The 21,397-nt window shown below is 39.6% G+C and overlaps 2 protein-coding genes and 1 long non-coding RNA gene across 4 annotated transcripts in view; 2 read left to right on the forward strand and 1 right to left on the reverse strand.

Annotated features, from left to right (window-relative positions):
• The first annotated feature begins 2,785 nt into the window (after positions 1-2,785).
• Positions 2,786-5,820, forward strand: cd302 (CD302 molecule). The gene is made up of 6 exons (XM_046403463.1): positions 2,786-2,994; positions 3,966-4,091; positions 4,211-4,321; positions 4,875-5,060; positions 5,162-5,182; positions 5,305-5,820. Exons 1-6 carry the CDS (start codon positions 2,889-2,891, stop codon positions 5,505-5,507), a joined length of 753 nt encoding a protein of 250 aa, XP_046259419.1. The 5' UTR covers positions 2,786-2,888; the 3' UTR covers positions 5,508-5,820.
• A 2,766-nt stretch (positions 5,821-8,586) lies between these two features.
• Positions 8,587-12,316, reverse strand: LOC124066741. Its single transcript, XR_006844645.1, has 2 exons — positions 12,226-12,316; positions 8,587-10,696 (listed from the first exon to the last, which is right to left on the reverse strand). It is a non-coding gene; the product is annotated as an uncharacterized LOC124066741 (long non-coding RNA).
• Positions 12,317-12,338: 22 nt separating this feature from the next.
• LOC124066738 (bromodomain adjacent to zinc finger domain protein 2B-like) overlaps positions 12,339-21,397 on the forward strand; it is a 47,940-nt gene continuing 38,881 nt past the window's right edge. For both annotated transcript variants that reach the window (XM_046403465.1, XM_046403466.1), the window contains exons 1-2: positions 12,339-12,540; positions 18,827-18,869. The gene's annotated coding sequence lies outside the window, so the exon portion shown is untranslated. The remainder of the gene's footprint in view (positions 12,541-18,826; positions 18,870-21,397) is intronic.

Genomic DNA, 21,397 nt, shown 5'->3' on the forward strand with positions numbered 1-21,397 from the left:
TTTCTTTTTGTAGTGTTTGTTAAAACCAAAGACTTTTTTTCTGTAGATTGTTGTTGCCTAAGGTTTATTCTTTTCATTTCTTTGACATTTTTGAATAAAAATTTTTAACTTTTAATCTATCATATGTCTAGTCTTTATTGGCCTATAAAAATGGAAGTTATGTAAATACATAATTTGTGTAATTTGACAGTTTTTAAGTAATTGAACAGTAAATTGTAATATGATGATGGTTGTTACTGTATCTTGGCTGCAGCTTCAGAGGGCTGAAATCCAAGCACCGTCTCTCACATTGTCTCTCACGTTCAGTTTAACTTTAATAAGGACTCTGGCCTTATTTTTGAAATTTTGAAAATATGCATTTGTTCATTAATTAGCTTTATTAAGACAGCTTGGTGCTAATGTCTTGCTTGATTTGTCCTTACAAAAACAATGAAGATTGTCAAACACAACATATATGCCATAAAAAATGTATGAATATACAGTACGTGCACAGAAATGTCACAACACCTCAGAGGTTTTGTGCTGGGTTTTTTTTTTTTTTTTTTTTTTCTTCATTTGAATGATTTGAAATGAAAGATACCGTAGCGGCTCTCGACCAGCTGAGGTTCAGAAACGGAAGAAGAAAAGGAACAACATCTGTTTAGTTCCTCCAATTAGCAGCAGCACACAAAGGTCACTTTGCTGTTAGCAGACTCCTTTAATGTGACAGTGACAATCTCCTACCTTACACATTATCCAGCCTTTCAGATATTCACCCAGTGAATTAATGAGACATTATTATTTTTTGCAGATCAGTGTAACACATTTTGCCACAGACTAGAAAGTCTCTGTGTATCGAGGGTGATGCTTGCCTCTAAAATGTGTCTTATAAATAAAATTAAGGAAATTCAGTATACACCAAACCTGTCTCAAACACCCCCGTGGATCAATTATAAGAACTGAACTTAAGCTCACCCTTGTCTCTACATTGGTAAAGCAAACCTGCAAGATGTCAGTGTAAGTTGCACAGTAGCTCTGTTGACTTGGTCTACCAGTATTCCTGAGTTGCTATGCTTTCAGCCCATAGGGTGAGGACCTGGTAAGGACTATATCAACACTGTCACATGGTATTGTTGACAACATGCATGGCCTAGACGGGGTAAGTTATGTGTATCAGGAGGTATGGCGTAGGGTGGGTGGATGGGGGAGACGTCTGTGAGCAGGCCTTGCCATGGCAGATGGGTCCCCACGGTATCCTGCAGGGTGTTGTGCCACCCTACGGGAAGCCACCAGCTCCAGACGAGGAGCAAAACTCATGCTCCAGCTGTCTGTGTTTGTGCCACCTGCGCCTGCAAGCGATGGAGTTGTAACTCGCCCCCTTCCCAAACACCACCCACCCTGCCCCCGAGGCTTTGTGCTGTCCCTTCACTCACCTGTCCTATGAGGAAGAATCCTGCATTCATACCCTGTTAAATGTTTGTAACTTAGGAAATGGTAACAGCTTTTTCCTATAAACTGATGCCCTAAAAGGTATTTACAAACTGTATTGATTTTGATCATCCGGGCATGAGTGTTGTCTTAATACAGCATTATTTAATGGGCCGAACCAACATTTGACTAGACATGTTAATAGTGAGTAGATACAGGGGGTGGACACAGCCTGCACAACCCCAACAATAAATACATCCGCTGCAAATCTTGTAGTCTTCACTTTTTGTTGAGAACATTGTAGAGAGCTGTTGGTTCAACTCTGAGTGGCTTTTTAAAAACCAAAATATGTCAGGAATAACAGAAATAATGCAATCTGGGACACATTTCCCCAGCATTCAATGCCCCCCACCTCCAATATGTTGCTAAAAGAAATAATAAAAATATGAAAAAATAAATTGCATCCCTATGACAGGCAACCAGACACTTTGCAAATGCAATCATTATAACAAAACTTGCAGGCGTAATATACAGGAAAAAAAAAAAACAATGTTTAGACTCACACAGAAATAATCCCTCTCAATCATTGCTTGTGACGCCCGAAGTGTGGAGGAGGAAGAGGCCTCCCAGCTGACAGCACATTCAGTCCTCCCCAAGCGCTCACTACAGTCTTATGGTGTCATCAGAAAAATTGTACTTGAGAGTGTCAAAAGTAAAAGTACTCAAGACAGAAAACTGGCCCCTGTGAGTTACTCACGCATTCATGTGTAAGCAGTAAAGTCAACAAATGACAGTTCATCATGGATTCATCTGGATTAGTCATATTATTATTATTATTATTATTATTACTATTATTATTAATAATAATATTTGATTTGTTTTTAAACTTCAGAAAATAGTAAGAAATACTCATCAAAATTACCCAGAGCCCCAAGTTACAACATTCTTTGCAACCAATAGTTTAGCCACAGAATTCTTCTGTTTATTTTAACTGAAGGCGAGAAAAACTAGTAAACAATATCATCATAACCCAACAGACTGCGAATCCATAAACCTCATTCAGTCTAGTGAACACTGGTCGTACAGCACCACCTAGAGGTCCCTGAGTGCAACATAACCCGATGCTGGAGGACTGTTTGCTTAAGAACATAACGGCTGTGTGAGGCACAGCAGCGTTGCTCAACATTTGTCCGAATTTACGTTAATTAAGCAGATAACGTTGTTCAAAATTTCTTTTGGCTTTTTATTGGCTGTTATGTCCAAGTCACTTGGAACTACATTAACTTGTAAAACTTATAGTTGAAAATAGTGCTGTGCGTATATACTGTGTTGAGGCCATCTTTGTTTGTGTTACGTGCGTGCGTGCATGTGTGTGTGTGTGGGAGGGATCTCTCACGTTGTTGCGGACGTTTGAGTCGTGCAACAGTCAGAAAACTAGTTTGGTGTTACGTGATTTTTTTTATGTGTGTGTGTGTGTGTTTATGTGTGTGGTCGCCGTCATGGAGTCAGTGAAGAAACGGTGTTGCCGACCAGTGTTGTGCTTTCTGTTTTTGTTGTGTATAAAGCTGCAGTCGAGTCTGGCCGGAGGTAAGAGTTTAAAACTGAGTCTGCCCCGCTGAGCTAGCTACATTTTTGTGTAATCTTCTGCAGGCTATGGCTGATTTTAGCACAGTGTAGGCCCGCGTTACTACGAGAGCACTCGACTCTTTTTCTCTTCGGTTTTGTGCGTTTGTTCCGTGCGGCGTTTAAGGTCACGTCAGTAAACGTTTGGGTTTTGACGACGTACGACAACTTGGAAACGTATCACTGTTACGCAAACTTTCTCGAGTGTCGACACCGTCACTGTTGCATACGGAAACGTAACTTTTGAGCTATCACAATCTGTCCCTACACGTAACTCAGGTCAAGCTTGTGTGCTTACCCATGTTGCGAAACGCTAATAAAACATTAAAAAAATCTGTTTTCCCACTGGGGCTTGGTGTACTGTAGTCATGGGAAATGTGGAACGAAGAAAAACCCATTACACAGACTAGATCTTTGGACAGTAGCGTTACGTGAAGCTAACACTGTCATCAATCAATAAAATACCAACAATAAAGTGAGTTTGTTACTTACGTCTGACAGATATGTGAGTATTTATTAAAGCAACTTCAGGCGGACAACAAAGCTCCACAGGAAAATAGTCTGATTTCTAATAACAGGAGTAGTAGTCAAAACACTGTACAGAGAACAGTCTGGAAAAATCATGACACCATTTTCTAAACATGGACATCAAGGACACTGCTAAAGAGGAACAGTGGTCACAAGTTGAAACTAACCAAGTAGTTTCAGCTGAACAGTCTCTTGTGGGTTTGTTGAACTAACTGGTATCTAACCAAACGTGATGCAAAGTTGTTGCAGCATTTTAAACGTGGTTATGTTACACTAAGGGTTTTGTTCATTTTCTATCCTGGTGCTTCTAAAGCATCCTATACAGGTGCCGCACGGCTAAAAGACATTTGGACTAATCAAGTGTAAAATCTTTCCATTCACATTGCTTGTCCCGTGATTTTCCTCAGATTGCCCGGCAGATGGACGTACCTGGGTGCCATTTGAAAACAGATGTTACCACTTTGTCCACGGAGAAGAAGACAGAATCAAATCCTACACTTTTGAAAGAGCAAAAACCCTCTGCCAAGGATTTGGTACCTGAGACATTTTTATTTTCAAATACTTTCTCAAAGACAAAATGACAGTTGGATTGTATTATCTACTCGGTGTGTAACCCTTTTGTTGTTGTACATTGCTCTGCTTTTTTTCCCAGAGCTTTTGTCTGTCCAGAGTGCTGAGGAGAATGACTTTGTCATTAAATATAGCCCAAAGGTGTGGAAAGGCAATGTCAACGTGTGGCTGGGAATGTATTATGAGACAGACAGTAAGTATCATGTGACCGGGTGGACTGTGAAAACGTCAGACAATATCTATGGAAGTCAGAGAGGAAAAAAATACAACCTTTTTACAATTGTTTGGAGGTAAGAGGATGGGAAAAAGGCACAGAATTCTACAAACACATCTTAACTTGTCAAAAATAATCTGAACTAAAGAGTGTCTTGTTATTCTTCTATTTTCTTGACAACATCTAACACGTTTGATTTAGAGAATATGAAGTCAGTTAACTTGTCCTGTACTTTCTGCTAATGTCAGCTACTTTTAAAGCTTTTATAACAACACTGACTCTTCGTCGCCTTTCAATCCTGGAACAAACTCAGGAAATCCTTTTTTATTTTTTTTTCCCCCTATAAGCAGTCATTGAAGGTGTCTGGGGAGCTAAGCCACCAGAAACTCTAAATCACATTTCAGTTAGCGTGTATCCTGAGGAGGGGACAACATCAGAAACATTATTTGTGTTGTAACAAAGCAAAGCAGAAGGGAGAAACAACCTCCTGATTGTGGTTCCTGCTGGTGTACTGATTGGTGTATGTTGTCAGGTGATGACATGAGGTGGTTCAACAACGACCCTGTGCAATTCACTAACTGGGAGAACAGCTATTCTTCACTGTCAGACCTCATGCCCATAGAGACATGTGTGGCTTTGCACAGCAACACAGGGAAGTGGGAAAATGTCAGCTGTGTGGATGAAGTGGAGAACGGAGTGATCTGTGAGACGAATCAGAGTAAGACTGAACACTTTTTATGCAACATGTAAACGTCTTCCAGAGTCTAGTTTAATGCAGCTTGTTTTCCGCTTGGCTCACTGTTTGTTCTTCTCCTTCAGAGGCAGAGGAGGCCAAGCGAAGTAAGCCAACATTTGAGCTTTTTTTTTGTTGTTGTTGTTTTTTACAGTTCCTTTACTTATTCCTCTGTGATTTTTGCGTTTATGGTAGTGACCTTCCTTGCTTTGTTGTTTGTGCTTTTCAGAGCCCAGTGCGCTGCTGTCCGCCCTGGTCATTCTCAGCGTGGTGGCTATCGTGGGAGTCTCGGCAGTTATTTGGTTCCTGCATCAGAGGCACAGTCTTGGCTCATCTATCATCACAGCGTTTGAGTACCACCCTCCATTCCGAGTCCTGGAAACAGACCAGTCCTGCCTGGTGGAGGCTGAGGAGACTGACAGCGTGCCATAGGAGAACTTTTTCTCTGCTCTGCAGTAGGTAGCGTCACACCCTCCTCACTGGGTGGGTGTTCCTGCAAAGAGAAATCCACTTCAAAAAAACGAAACAAAACGATTACAGAAGCAGTTTTGGGTTAACTCGTGTCATTGTCATAACTCAGAATGACGTGGCATGTGATACTAACTTCTCACTGTGGCACATAAACATCTCACTACTTTTTTGTGATGTGCACTAACAAGGAATCATCTGTGCATTTTCATCAGTAACTGTAACCCACTCTACATGTCATTTGTGATTTGATGTAACATTGGGTTATTATCAGGCACTATGCTTTTGTTTGATAACTTTTCTGATCATGATTTCTCTCTTGCATATTAAAAGTAAATTACTGTTGCTCATTGAGAGAGGGAGGGATTAAATGAACATACACTATATAGACTATTTGCAGCAATAACAGCTTCCGCTCTTCTAGAAAGGCTTTCCACAAGATCTTGAAGTGTTTCTGTGGGAATTTTTGCCCATTCACGCAGTAGAGCATTTGTGAGGTCACTGATGACACTGATGTTGGATGAATACGTCTGGTTTGCAATTTCCGTTCCAGTTCATCCCAAAGGTGTTGGATGGGGTTGAGATCAGGGCTCTATGTGGGCCAGTCAAGTTCTTCCACACCAGACTCATCAAACCATGTCTTTATGGAGCTTTGCTTTGTGCATGGGGGCCTAAAGTCATGCTGGAATAGAAAAAGTCTTTCCCCAAACTGTTGCCACAAAGTTGGAAGCACAACATTGTCCAAAATGTCTTGGTATGCTGAAGCATTAAGATTTCTCTTTGCTGGAAGTAAGGAGTCAAGCCCAACCCCTGAAAAACAGCCCCATACCACACCTGAATTCAATGATAAAGAGGTGTATCCCCATACTTTTGTTTATATAGTGTACCTTTCATGAACAGACAAGCATTTTCTGTTACAAGGCTACCCCAGCAATATAATGTTGCATTCCTAGAACCTTGGGGGACTAACAAGAAGGAGATCGGAATAAGAATTATCAATTGATACAGCAGAGACTGAGACATCCTGATGTCGAGTCCCTAATGTGCATCATGCTCCAAAAGTGCTGGATTCGACATTTGGCATAATGTGACCAGTCACATGTTAAGGCAGGTTTTCCACCCTGTTGAATGTCACCCGGAGATAGAAAGCTCCCTTCTGAGCAGTGTTCAATGAATCAGGGATTCTCAATCGCAGGCTATCAGGGGCACATGTAAATATCTTGAATATGAGAAGCTGCCCTGTTATTTCGCACATGTAAGCATTTCCAGAGGAGTAGATTTGCACAGCACATAAATGGAAAGTTGTCCTGACCTGATCCTGTCCTGGTCTGAGACTTACCGAAATAAAGTCAGCAAAAAGATGGGATCTGTTAAAAAAAATCATGACAGTGATGAAACTGTCTTCACTCATTCCAGGATATTTTCAAGTTGTCTGTCGTGAAAATAAGCTGCACTCGCAGTTCATCTGCCCTTTATGTGCTTTTTACCCACTCAAAGATATAATATGTGTTTTCTGGGTTTAGGTGAAGTGGTGTTTTTTTCTCGCCTATGAAGTGCCATCTTTGATTTATCGTTGCTTTACTTTTAAGAGGATAGTCGTGGTTTTGGTATTGGATATAATAAAGTCATTTGTGTGACATTAAAGACAATCAAGATTTGTGATGGATGCATTGCATAATGTAGAATACCCCTGTTAATACTGTCGTACACTTTCAACAGCATAACTGCTATGGTGCAATATTTAAGATTAATTTGGCAGGATCTGAGCCCTTGTGTGTTTTTCATAATAAAGTATGTTTGTCTATAAGAATAACTTGTTTTTGCTCTTAATTTTATCTGAGTTGGAAAGTTGTGCACTTCAGTAACAGGAAGTATTTCTAGTAGTATGCTGTCAGTAGTGTGTTGTACAACAGTGTCAAAAATTAGGGGTTAGGGTTAAGAGAAAAAGAATGATTTTTCTCTGTTCTGTGTGATCTGTATAGAGCGTTTTTGTTTGATATATACTGAATGTCAATGCATAATTGAGGAGAAAATGATTAATTAGGACACCGAAATTGGGGTTAGAGTCTAATTAGTTCTGAGAGGATGTCTGAATCGCTGTCATCTGAGAAGTGTCACTCCCTCCAAATGTCCAGTGGCTCTGTTGACATCTCAGCGTGGGCCGAGATGAAACAGAACCGAGAGGACTCAGCAGGAAATCTCCTTCTTTTTATTCCCATTCATGCATATCTATTTTTAGACTTCCAGGAAATCTGTCATCTAACAAATTATCTTGAAATCTTGGCTGCGTATAACTCTTTTTGTTGAATACTTTCTCTTGATGTTTTTAACGTTTATCAGAGGCACCAGTAGACCCAATAGCAGACTAATAGAGAACCATAAACATAACCTTGTCTTCCAAAGCGTCCTGGGTCATTTCTAGATTTGGCCACAAGGTGGGACAGTGACTCATATCTCTGTCAAGTCCCTTCACTGACATTGCAGGGAAGGGCTTTTTTTTCTTACACTAATTAATGAGATCTGAAAACATGGAAGATCATCAGTTTGATACTGTTGTGATAATATTTGTTGTCTGAACAATTTTTTAAAAAACGACGCACCTCTTAGATTTTCTGGCTTGACACATCTTGAAATACCAACACAAGGTAATGTGGTGCTAAGTTATAGAAAGCTTATCTTGTCTCCAAGCTGAGGTTAAAGTCCTCTTGATGATTAGGAAAGCCAGTAATTAACATGTTAAGCAAGATAAAGCTCCAAACAGCAGAGATGGACTGGGGAATACCAGGGCTGCAGTGTGGGGGTCATGTGGGAGCAGCAGGAGCTACAGTATCTGTGGTGTTACGTGTGGCTGGACATGTTAAAACTGTTGCTTTTGCGTATTAAAAGATAATGACAAAAGTCCTGCTTAGACAGAGCTTAAAGGAGAATTTCCTGATTCAAATATCAACAAAACTCCAATCACCAAAAATCAAACCACAACATGCTATCAGTCTGGAAGCGATTTACAAGGTCTTAATATAATAATGATTAAAGCACAGGAATGTCTGTAACTTATTTGTTTATTGTCAAGATGACTGTATATACAGTAAGGTAAACATTGGAGTAGAATATGATCAAAACTGATGCTTGAGAAACACACAAAATGCTTATTTTCACGTGTTACTTCAGTTATATGCAGCACCTCATGTTTACAGATTGGACCTTTTGAAACTGGTTGAATTTCAGCAGACGTTCATTTTTGAAACTCAAATTTAAATGCTTCACCTACGCAGATTTATAATCTGTTTTAACGCTACCGAAAACTGTTGAGCTCCTGCACGTCACCAGCTACAACTGAGAAAAACATGTACAACGACATACGAAAGGAAGTGTTTTCTTCAATTTGTTTTCCTGCACAGGCATAATTATGATATCTCTAATTATGATCATTACTTGTTTGATTTTTTGAAAACAATTTAATTGAATCTATGGTAAACCTTTTGTGACATAGCCAATTTTTTTTTTTTTCACAAACACATTGCATCTTAAGTGATTTATCCTGCTGCATCCCTAACAGCATCTTTTCTGTTTAACTGAAGATGTATGTATTTTATTACCACAGCGGGGCTGTTGTCTCATCACAGCCGCTGTAATGGCCTATTTTCGCTCAAATAATGGCAAATGAACCTCATTCACACATCTGCCACACCACTGCTTGAAGCAGGAAGAGGTCTACACTGACCCAGAATGACTAATTAAAATGGACATTGGTATGCATGAATAAGATATGACGTACAGTAGGGTGACAGATGGAATAAAAATGAGAGCGTCTCTGGATCATAAAACATAAGTTCATCGAGCTTGAGAATTATCAAGTAATAAAATATGACACAGAACGAAATTTGCTTGTGGACAAGTCAACTCTTTCTTGTCTTTCCGGTTTCACCACAATCCCATTTCTCTTTTTCTCAGGATTCAGTTATTTCTGTTCGGCTCATCTTCTATTCATGTTCCTGTCTTTCCCGGTAAAGTTGTCTGTACACAGAGGTGTAGAGCATCTATTTCTCATGTCCTGGAAGTCTCATGTTTCTCCCCCATTCACTATCCTGGAACATGCTCCAGTTAACAGAGGAAAACAAAGGCCACTGTTTGGATGACTGCTCTCTGTAGGACCATTCCAGATCAACAGCACCATACTCTGTTTTATGTCAAGATGTTTCCAGGGCCACGGTATGAATGCTTAAACTTTGATTTCTTTATGATCATTTAAAATACAGAATGCCATGTATTTACATAAAGACAAAAAAACACCCCAATGCATTACATTATTAATTTAGCCTTCCCTATTAATGCATGGCAAAAAAAAGCTACTGAGACTCTACTGTGAGAAGGTTCAATGTGACTCTGAATAGAGGCTTATATTTTTATATCTGACGAATCTCACCTTTTGCGTCAGACTCACATGCACACAGAGACACACTTAAGCAATGAACTTGCCCAGTTTTTAGCTCAGACACTGTGCTATTTTCTAAATCAAATGCACATGCAGTGCTGGAAGGCTTTGGTGTTAAAGGGATCAGAGCATTGTGTGCTGACATGATTAAAATCTGTATTATTTAAATATGTCAGGGGGGAAAAAAATCAATGACAGCGAGTCCAACTCCTGTGCCTCAGGGCTACACTGAGCTTTCTGTGGACTGATAGAAAAATAATAATTAAAAACAAAAGCAGCATCTTAATTTGTTTTCCATCAGTCTCCGGAGAGATCATCTTTGCTGTGTCTTTGGTATCTCATTATACTTTCTAATCAAGACTCTTTAAAAAATCCTTTTAAAGGGGACAGACTGTTTGCCCTTCCCCCAGCACGCTGCTGCATTGCAGCCATCGCCTACGACTTATTATGTTACAAATGACCAAGGTATGGGCTGACATTTTGATTGTGCAATGTGGAAAAACCACGGCCGGAAAAAAAAAAGGCTTTTGAAAGAGACGCTGCCTTGATCTCTCTCTCTCACTGCTCATTCTCGCTAATGAAGACTGTCCAATACAGTTAAAAACCAGGTATCCTGTGGCTCGGCTGACGAATTTATCAAATCATTTTTTTTTTCCCCTCTCTCGCCGCATGCGTTCACCCAGTCCACTCTGTCAGTCTGCAGCTCCTGTGACTGCAACATCTGAAATGACAACACAGAACTGAAGGGGGAAAATCAATGACCATAAATAAGGGATGGAGAACAGGCAAAAAAGCAAAGAGAAATGTTTCAAATTACAAATGCTGAACAAGGATTTTTTTTTTCCCCCTCTCTCTCTCTCTACATCAACATGCTTTGTGCTTTTAATTACTGTATCCAGCTTCATGTACAATATGCTCTGGGAAAAAAAAGGGGGCAGTGCCACGGACTGAAATCCATCTCCATCTCCTGAGCGTTGACACGTCTTTAAAAACAGACAAGGTGTGATTATGACATTTAAACACTGGATCGACATCAGTGCATTGCAGTGAAACATTTTTACACCGTTTTATCTACACGGTTACGTAAATGTTTGTTGCCGAGATTAATAATGAAATGCACTGTAAAAGAAAATGGTAGGTCTCGCCTGACTGGCGTCACTTTATTTGATAAACAGGATGTACCTCATAACTTATTACATGGATTAATAGTTAATCGTTTCTCTATTGTATTTGAGCTTTGTATGTGTCTGACCTGTGCAGTCCACACTTTTCAGACAATTGCTGCTACCTTTAAAATGAATGTATGTACTCTTCAGGTGCAGAAGATTTAAACATTTATGTCTCAAGTATGTGGAATAAAACTTAGTTTGCAGCTTAGTTTGCACATTAGTTTGCATTAATGTGCACCCTCTGTATTTACCAGCAGCTGTTTTCTCAGTTTATACTTGTTTTTATGTATTGGTTTTCCTATTTTAATTTTAACTGTTCCTCACTCTGACCGTTTGAACTTATTGCTATGTTTTTGTTTTTTGTTTTTTTTTGTTCTTACTGTTATTGCTTGTTACTTTTTCAAAATGTTGATCTTTTATTATGCTTATCGCTGGATGAGTCTTTACCGATGAGTCTGTTTTGCTAAGTTTTACTTGTGGAACAATAAGACTGAACTTAAGCCTTACACAAACTAAAGCACCATCAAACCTTTTTAAAAAAATCTTCTGTCACTCATTTTTACTTTCAGATACAACACTTCATGCTCAAAGTCCTGTCCTTTGTGTTATTAATTACAAAACAATGTGGGTGTGTGCTGTATAATCTACCACCAAATGTAACAGGCAGTCTGTCTTAAAACCTATTGTTGTCTTTAATTTTTATATATATATAAATCATACAAAACCAGGCTAAGTATGTTTTTGAATCAATTCAAAATGTTACAAAGAAGGAAAATAAAGAAGTTATAACAGTCACAGTTCCCAGTCACGTCAGGGATGTGGTGGAAACTGAAAGCTCATGAGACTTACGCACCTGTGCGTGATGGAGTTTACCCACTTTTACGCATGCATCGTTGTTGTTGTTGTAATAATAAATCTTGAAACAAAAGCGTCCTGTCAACTGCGTCCTCATTTCATTAATGGAATCTTTACGGTATTTTTAAATCGCTGCTTGTTCTCCATTTAGAGCCTCTCAGCTGCACCCTCGTGTTTCCCCACCTTTGTAGGCTGGTGATAATGACAGTCCACTTTGTGCACTTACCGGTTGCAGTTTTTCTGTGTGTGTGTGTGTGTGTGTGTGTTGTGGAGGGGGACGACGACAAAAGTTTGCTTTGTAGGAGCCTTGAGCTGACGTCACTTCTCTTGAGTCGCTCGGAGTGAACCGGAGGAGAGAGCCTCTTCAATCTGCGATCAGAGACCAACACACTCAGTCACACTGCCAACCCCTGACTCCCACCGCAGACCGACTCTCCATTCATGGCTTTCTACACCCCTTAAACGGCGCAAGAAAATAAACTGGGAAGTAAATCAATACGGTGTTTTCTCCTGAAGGAATACATCAGTTTTCGACGAGAAGGTGAGTTTCATTTTCTTTGCTTTGCCTTCGGGAGTTTGCAACCTTTAGCTCGCTAGCTATCACGCACCAACGTACGTTCACTAGCGTGTTATTTCACAAATTTCTGTCGGTCGGGCTAACAGCTAAGCTAAGCCGGTAGCATCCTTGTCCCCCCCCCATCTCCTCCCCCTCCTCCCCCTCTTTACACTTGCCTCATTGAAGCGTTGTCCGCTCTGTGAGTTCAACACGGCCACAAAGAGAGGAAAAGAAAAGTTAATTTCAAAGTAGATGTAACGTTTTCGAGTGTTGTTGATCTAAACTTTGTTCGGAAGATAACTGTTGTCATGTCGGAAGTTGGTCACAAGAAGAGCGTTGAGCAACTACCGTTAACATGTCACCGGCGGCAGCGTTAATATTTGGCACAGGCAGGCAGGCAGGCAGGCAGTGCCGCTCGGTCTTGTCATTACCTTGGAGTATGGATCTCGTCTTTGTTGCCTGCTAGTCCACTCCGCGGACCGACTGTTTGTCCAGAAACATTAACGGACGTGTGATTTAAAAACGTGTACCCAAGTCAGCTTGTCTTAATGTCAGCTTTTTAAGCCTCTTGTGTGAGTGTATCATGTAAAAAGTGTTGTCTGGCTAACTGTGACTGTGGCTTTCGACCTGCGTGTGACAACATGTTATGAAATTAACCAAATAGATATAATACAGGTGGGCTTTGTTAGTGTTTTAGCTTCTTCGTCTTTCCTACCGTTAAAAGATGTTATTATCCGTATTAAAGCCGGGGCTGCCCGCAGGTCCTCCCTCAATATCTTCTCTTTTTGTCGCTTCCTCTTAAAGGAGAGCTTAGCTAATGCTGCAGCTGCAGTCTGGGCTGAAATTTACCCTTTGAGATTATGACAATACCCTCCATTTTTCTGCTTTCATATTAACAACAAGGCACTCGCCATCTTGGTGTATTTAAATCAGCACACTCTGTTTAAACGGTGTTTGCCAGTAACAAAGTTTGAAACTTTGGAGGAGAAAAGATCTGAATGATACGACTTGTGTTTTAATCGCACGAATGAATGATAGGCTATTAAGTTTTATGGAGTTTGATTTATGCTAGGGAGATTTTCAAAAGCTGGTTGGGTGTGCTGTGACATTGCAATTCAAGCACTTTCATCTGACATATCACACATTTGGCTTAAAGCCCAAGAAGTTCAGTTTTGAAACCATGTAGTGGATGTAATAATCAAGTGGACTTAACTCCCAATGTAGAAATCAGGCCATTGCAATTTTGCTTAGCCTTCTTCAGATTTTTAGAAACCTTAAAAAACATTATGTGAATGACAGATGCAGTATCTCTTTCTGCTAATTTTAATCACACAAAGAGTGGCACAAAAATCACCACCTGGAAGATGTTTTGCTGCATTTAAAGTACAACATTAAAGGCAAGTCTATGCACCTGAAATGATACAGCGACATTGGACATAAATAAACATACATAGGCCTTTTTCTACAGCAGATGTCTTAAATGGTCATTTATCAGGAAAGGATCACTCACATTAACAATGGCTTCATTCTGTTCCCAGTAAGCCATGACAGTTTGATTGTGTGCTAACAATTTGCAGCTAGAGGGAATTCAGCCATCACTAATTTCATTTATGGTATTAATTTGTATTTGGTCCAGTCAAACTTTGTCATCACGCCATCAGCCATCCTTTTTATTCATGACTGTGTGGTGCATGGTGATTAGTAAACAGTGGTGCTGATAGGGTGTATGGTGTTTATTTTGATGGTGTAAATTTAACTTGCACCATTTAGTTTGTTTTGGCAGGCTTCTCTTGTCTGCTAAACAGTGGAGCTGATTTGTCTTTAAATTGATTGTAGCTAATGAACTAGTGTGTGCCCTTTGCACACACAGTCTCAAGTAAAATGGCAGTAAACATGATTCCCGGTAAAGTCCATCATTTAAATGGCTCCAATAGCCAAGGCAGCGAGATAAATCAGATCACAGCCTTGATGTGTTATGCATGCATCCAGTAACTGCCAGTGAATCAAAACACAGGTAGAAGGTCACTAAATTTGCCTCATATTTATTCAGAAGACTTGTCCTTGAAAACCGTTGCAGAGAGAACAATGTTCAAGTGCTGTGAACTAGGTTTCTAATACGTTATGTTAATATTTTAACACTGAGAAATCCAAAGAGTCAGCAACTTCGCATTTAAATGTTAGCAGCGTTAGTTTTTTGTGCTCAAGGCCTGAACTGATGTCAGTTTAGTTTTCTTACGTGTCATTTTTCCTCGGTTACCAAGTCGTGTTAAATGTAACCAGATTTCTGGACTGGTCACAGTGCTCACCATTTCATGTATGGATCACATTTCTATAGCCCCCCTCGGTATGTCTTTACAGAACATGAGACGGACCCATTTTTATGGTCCTTTGCCTTTTAAAGTCCATTTCTCTCCTTTGTCCTTTTGAAAGTAAAAGCGGGACTGCTAATAATTGTGTTTTCACCCATTTTCACCCTGTCTCTTCTATTCTTACCCTTTCCACAAGTTTGCACTCATTAATCAAAGGTGCTGGTCCCCTGCTGAGGACTGCGCAGGTTCATCAATTTGGCAGCCAGCTTGCTGTAAGGAACGGTGCACAGGCTCTTAACACACAAGCATAAATAAATCTGTGGTCTTTATATGCAAGCCCTGAAGGTTAATACTGTATAATTCAATGTACCCTCTTTGTCTGTTGTGATTGATGTTTTCAAACATGTGAGGCTTGACGGGAGTCCCTTTTTGTAGGTCAGTGTTGACACTTTATGATTGGGTGAGCTTGGGGGGAGCAGCACGGGGGAGGTGGATTATTAGGAATATGTCAGGGAGATTACTCTTTTTCACTCATCATTCTGGTCTATTTTCTCTCTGCCTGGAGATGCTTGTCGCAGTGCTTTATTTGAACCAATGATGCTTCTGAGATTGAAGTCTCCCTGCTGTGTTAATGGGGCAGATGTTAAAAATGCTAGCGGTCTGGTCTGCTTGTTTGGCTGTTTGGTATTTATTTGGCCCCTCTGCTGCAGGAAATGCAGGCCAGCTGAGAATGAATGAACTGACTCCATATTCATAATTCCTAGCCAGGTAGTCACACGACTAATGCAAACCTTTTGTCCAGTTTCAGCTGTAAACCATCCCTCTCTCACACGAAGGCTGTGCCTCAACAGCCCCCTTCTTTTATTGATCCTCATGCATTTAAAATCTGGTCACTGCTGCCACAAACACTTCCTGCTTTAGCTATGTTAGGCATGCTGCTGCAGCCACATTTTTGAATATTACATTTTTACCTAACATTGTGTGGCCTGATAAGAGCCTGGAGAAAAGAAATGCATCCCTAAAAATGTGTGGATCAGCAAAAGCCAGTATCTAAGGCTTAGTGAACCTAAATTCTTCCTTTACCCTGATGAGACAGAGGACAGGCAATGGGAATACATCAGAGTTTTGCAACTCTGTCTTGTACTTATAATGTCCTGCAGTATATCTTGTAAAATGCTTATATTGGGCCTATATTAACAAAGTTTCCCATGTTTTCATTTAATTTATCCCATATGTACCCATGTGTGGCAACTGAGATACAGTACGGCAAAGCAAAGAAAATAATACTTAATGGAAACTCATGGTCATGGTAAATATTGAAAATGTCAACACTGGCCACTAGTTGTAGTTGGAACACAAACATGCAGAAAATACCACTAAAAAAGGCAAATAAATATACTGATATATTTCAGTATTGAAATATTATGTTTTGTGATATTGTATCATCAATATTTTTTTTTATAGCTTGCAGAGATTAGTGACAGAGGGAGCCCCCAGCAAAAAGGGGCTTTATTTATTTATTTATTTATAATTAATTCTCACTATAATTCCATCCATAAGTAGCACAGTATTCACAGTTCTCCATCTATCCACTACATCAACCAGCACACCTTTTCTTTTTGCTGCACGGTATGACTGTCACGCTACTTTTTGTGTTGGAATTGAATGTTGTAGCAGACAGTGTTGTTTTGTCAGAGCTGAGAGGGCAAGATTAACGACTGAAGAAAAGATATGAGATGCTCAGTCGTCCACAAACATGATGTTCACCCTGACTTTACCGGCGAGCTGAAGCCCTCAAATAACACAAGGACTGTCAAGGAGACTATAAAGAAGGGACTTGTTTTGGTACCAGGTTACCTGTTAGTTTTACTCATGACTTAGTAAACAGTTTTCGGTGTTGTGGGGCCAATGTCATTATCTGTTCTTAAAACGATGACATGGAGCCAGACAGAGTAACTCCGGGAGGCTCAGCCTTGTAGCAGTTCAAAGACTTGTTGCAACAACCAATTATTTGGGACTAGAGAATGACCTTTCTACTTGTGATATTGAATCAAACATGCAAGTGTAGAAGAAATCTCTTTTTAACACTGGTATTCACACAACAGAGTCACACAGATGGAACTGTAAGGTGACCCATGAAAAGATGACGCACAACAAATGTTGTTGCAAGTGGTGTGAGAGTATCAAGACTATACGTGTAAGTTATCAGAGATCCGGTTCACTTTTCTTATATGGGGCTGATTAAGAAAGTATGGAGAGTGAGTGATGAAAGAGACTTTTTACTTTTTAACTTTTTTGCCTATTGTGTCTTGACAGTTTTGTTCTGGTGGGTCATTGAAAGCCTTTGCGCCTGTTGTTCTGGTCACATGAGGCAGCACAGTTTTGAAGATATGCTGGGTCAAGAACGCATTAACCTGTTATGTCCAAACTAATACATCTTACATTAATAATAATAATAATAATAATCAAATAAATGGGCTTGTTTCATATAGTTTCAAATAGAGCAATGGTCACCAATAACAGTCCAATCAGATCTGATCTATACAAATTAATTAACATTTAACAGAAACATAACAATTAAGAATTTTTTTTTTGTAGTCAGCAAAGATTAACTTCTACAAAGTTGTTGCTAGGGAAACAAATATCCTGATCACTGGCAGCCTTTTGTACTCACTTAGCATTGTGTCTTGCCTTCATCAAGTAATTTAGGACCAAACTGTATTAATTAAGTGAGTACAAGTGAATGACACCTTGCGGGATTTTTGTAGGTCTTTGCAATAATGGGCGATGGTGTTGATCAATTAATCTTGTTTCTCATTAGATTTTGTTCTCTTGTAGTTTTCTTGGTTGGATTTTTACTCCTTTAAACCTGCACTTTTCAAAAAAAAAAAGAAAAAAAAGAAAAGAAAAAAACCAAATCTCAAGTGAAAACCTTTGTTTTTACATGGATGCTTACACCGTAGATACAATAAATTGGCATGCAGCTATTTTTAGTAGGTTGTGAGGATAACATCACAGCCTTCAGCTATTAAAAATCAACCATGAGTGCAAACAGTCTAACTTGACATGTGAGGGCTATGCTTTATTCCTTTTCCAATAGTATTATCCCAAAGTGGGTGATTTTTCAGATAGGAATGGTCTGCAGAGAATGTAAAGAGGAAAAACTAGATGGATTTACAGTTTTATAAATTGCAGCTGCTCTGTGTATCATACTTTGTGTTAAGTGATCATAAGAACCCCCCAGTGAGTTAGTCTTTTTCAGTGGTTAGATTTCCTTGACTTAGTTCGGTGTTAACATACAGGACCATGGCTTCGACGCTGGCTGTAGAGACTGCTGCTTTTGAGTGATGTATGAAGACTTGAAAGGGTGTAAGTGATTGAGTATTCAAAGATTGCAGCTGGTTTGGGCTCAGTTTTCCCTTACATTCCAAACAAAATGAACCCATATGGTAATGCATAAATAGTATACATGTGGTGGCTAGTCAGAAATGTTTGCAGTGCCTGACGTGTGTGTGTGTGCTGTTCACAAAATCTCTTGACCGCAACAGCTTTGTCAGAGGATGAACATTAAGGATAAACATTGCTTTGCTTGGTACTTGAGTGATTTTCAGAAAAGGACATTTCAGTTGGTACTCTAAATAGAAGACATTTATGTGATACAGTTTTCTAAGGTCATTGTATTTCTGCAAAATCAAAATGTTGGCCGTATAGCTACTTTTGTCATAGAGTAGACCATAATCCAATTTCTCCCAAGTGTTTGTGCCATGTCTTGCCCTGCGCTGTCTCCTCTTGCAGGAGTTTGATTTTCTGCTGATGTTTAGAATGGATAACTCATCTGCACATGGGTCCCCATATTACCATTTTTATTTCGTTTTCACAGAGCTTTCAGATGGGAACGATGCTGAATGAGTAAATCGATAAAATCAAGCCATAAATCTGAGTGTTGTTGTCTTGTGTTTCAGGGGCAGAGCAGTGATGTCTCAGAACTGAGGACAGTCTCACGCAGTAAGTGTTTGGTTACATCAGCTACCCATTGCTCTTTGAAGTGTCTCTTTTGATTTCGTATAAGAAAAAAAAACACAGTTTTGCTTTGTTAAATTGGGAAAAGTAACTCATGAATGGAAATGCAGGACTAAGCGGAGCACCTCATTTTAAAGCATTATTTAGGTGTAGGATTAAAAATTTCCAATTAGCTTGAGATTTAACAAAGTCCTCCTTTATGAAATTAGTTTGTGCTGCATTACACTTTGCTCTCATTTTGTGTGTTCTAATTAATTCCTGTCTTTCTTAGAATTAGAGTGCCAAGGCTTCAGAACATATTTAAATCTCTTGGGGGAGAGAGAAAAACTTTTTTGACTATGGGGTATGTTAAGATAAATTACTATGAGCCAAACAAGGGTAATTGGTGGGGTTGGAGCCAGTGTTTCACTTTGTTTTAGATTTTAATTTGGGCTACTCCGTATGTACAGATGTTGCCTAGCTGCTATTAAAAATTGAATTGTTGCCTCAAGACGGAGTTGGTTGGTGTATAAAATTCATTTGCCTTCAGCCTGGCCTCTGTAGTCTATCACAAAGTGTGACATGTGTTGTTTCTGTGACTGCAATACTTAATGCCAAATTACATGGGAGTTCATTTTCATTCTTGCAAGTGCAGTTAAGTTTTTGTTGTTGTACATGCTCACCACTGAGGAGGTGTTCATCATGAAACAATTTTTTTGAATCCAACCAAATTTTTCCCTCTCGTTTGTTTAATACTCTGGCCCCTTTGCGTGCTTCCCAAATCTTTCAGCATTTGGTAAAAGGTAAGTAGAGCTGCACGCTTAAATTTCATGGCATAATTTCAGCATTTTTCAGCTTTCCTTCATAAAAGGTCATGACATGTACATGGCCACCTCCTGATCCAGAGAGAAGGTCTCCTACTGTTTATGTGACTGACCCTGGAAAGAGACAGGTCATCTGTAGCGCTGTAGACAAGCTGAGTTGAGATGGCAATGACCAAATGAGCCTCGCCACAGGAATTCCATCATCTCTAAACCTGAGCACTCTCCCTTTCATCTGTGTGAGGCCCTCGAGGATTTATTATAGCAGTTACGAGTAACCTTCAGTTTACCTACAGGGCCCAACAATAAGTTTCTGCAACTGCTTCCATGTTGGCAACTTATAGCCAGCCTTCTTTTGTTTGCCATAAGCTGACACAGTGGTTGCTGTACGGTAGCTTCACATTCTTGATATGGCTGTGAGTCATTAAACATATTTTATAAATGAATGTGCTAAGAGCAGATCTTTATTTATAATGATGTAGTAAGCAGTGTTGTTTAAAAGTTGAGATTATTATGTTCATATTTTTGTGCCAGTGTACATCATGCATCTGTGCAGCAATCTCTGCCTCTGATTTTTTTTTTTTTGTTTAAGCCACACATTTCCTGTTTACCAGCCCTGTTTTGCCTCCTGTAGTTTGACTGAGTTTGATGAAAGTTTACTTTTTCTTAACAGGCAGTTGAAATGTGTTGTGTTGCCCAGGTATCCTACCTGATTTCTCCAGTGGTTCTGTGATTTGTCTGAGCTATAGTCCCACCATCCCCAGCAATGTTTGAAATTGATCCAGGAAACACACATATAGACAGACTCAGACTAACTTTAATTGAGCAAAAAGAAATTTTATATCAGCACTTCAGTGAGCATCATGTCCCTGCAGCTGCGTTGTAGTAAAAGCCGGGCGGTGCTGGCATTCATTTCTATACCACTTTAGCACAATGGAGATACAAAGGACACAAAGGGCATGTCTGGCTCCAAACAAAGAAGACATGGCTGTTTTCTGAGAAATTGTGAAGGGAGACAAAGAGAAGCAGGACAATGTTCTCTTACACTAAAAAATATCAAGTAAACATATCATCATAATACAATGGAATTTTATATGAATAGTAGTGAGTAAAGATAGTTTACATATCTAATAAGGATGATACTCAGTATTCATTTGGTAACACAAGTGGTAATACTGGTATCAGAACAGTTGGTAGTCTTAAATTTGGAGGGCGTGGGGCATTATGGACTGTTGAGTGCTATGTTTTATATGCATCATCAGTTTGTGTGTTTTGGGAGAAGGATGTTGGACTTCAACAGTCTGTTGCCCTCACCAGGTGCTTCCTCATGGAGGAATGTTGGGTCTCTTTAAATTCCATATGTGTGATCCAGACCTGCCTCTTTATGAAGTGTCATGAGAAAACTTAATTGTGATTTTGCGCTGCATAAATAAAATTTTTTAAATATTGATGTGCTTCAGCTAATAGCACCTTTACAGATTAGGCTGTAGTAATATGATGTGATATCAGAGCCCACTCTTCTTTCTGCTCTTTTTTTCCTCCCTAGACAGGGACTAACATACATACAGGAAGGAAAAGTTAAATGACAGGGGAACCGTGTGGCTAATAACTTAGAGATGTATTAGCTGTATGGATAGTGCATTGATACTCACTCTTATCATGATGTTTAGTGAATACAGAGTCATATTCAGCGTCTAAGCACAGCAACATATG

This window comes from Scatophagus argus, chromosome 11, assembly GCF_020382885.2.
Source record: "Scatophagus argus isolate fScaArg1 chromosome 11, fScaArg1.pri, whole genome shotgun sequence".
Taxonomy (NCBI): Eukaryota; Metazoa; Chordata; class Actinopteri; family Scatophagidae; genus Scatophagus; species Scatophagus argus.

Coding starts and splice junctions, on each gene's coding strand:
- cd302 (XM_046403463.1), top strand. CDS start 2,889: ATGTGTGTGGTCGCCGTCATGGAGTCAGTGAAGAAACGGTGTTGCCGA. Junction 4,322..4,874: donor AATGTATTATGAGACAGACA/GTAAGTATCATG, acceptor GTATGTTGTCAG/GTGATGACATGAGGTGGTTC. Junction 5,061..5,161: donor GATCTGTGAGACGAATCAGA/GTAAGACTGAAC, acceptor CTTCTCCTTCAG/AGGCAGAGGAGGCCAAGCGA.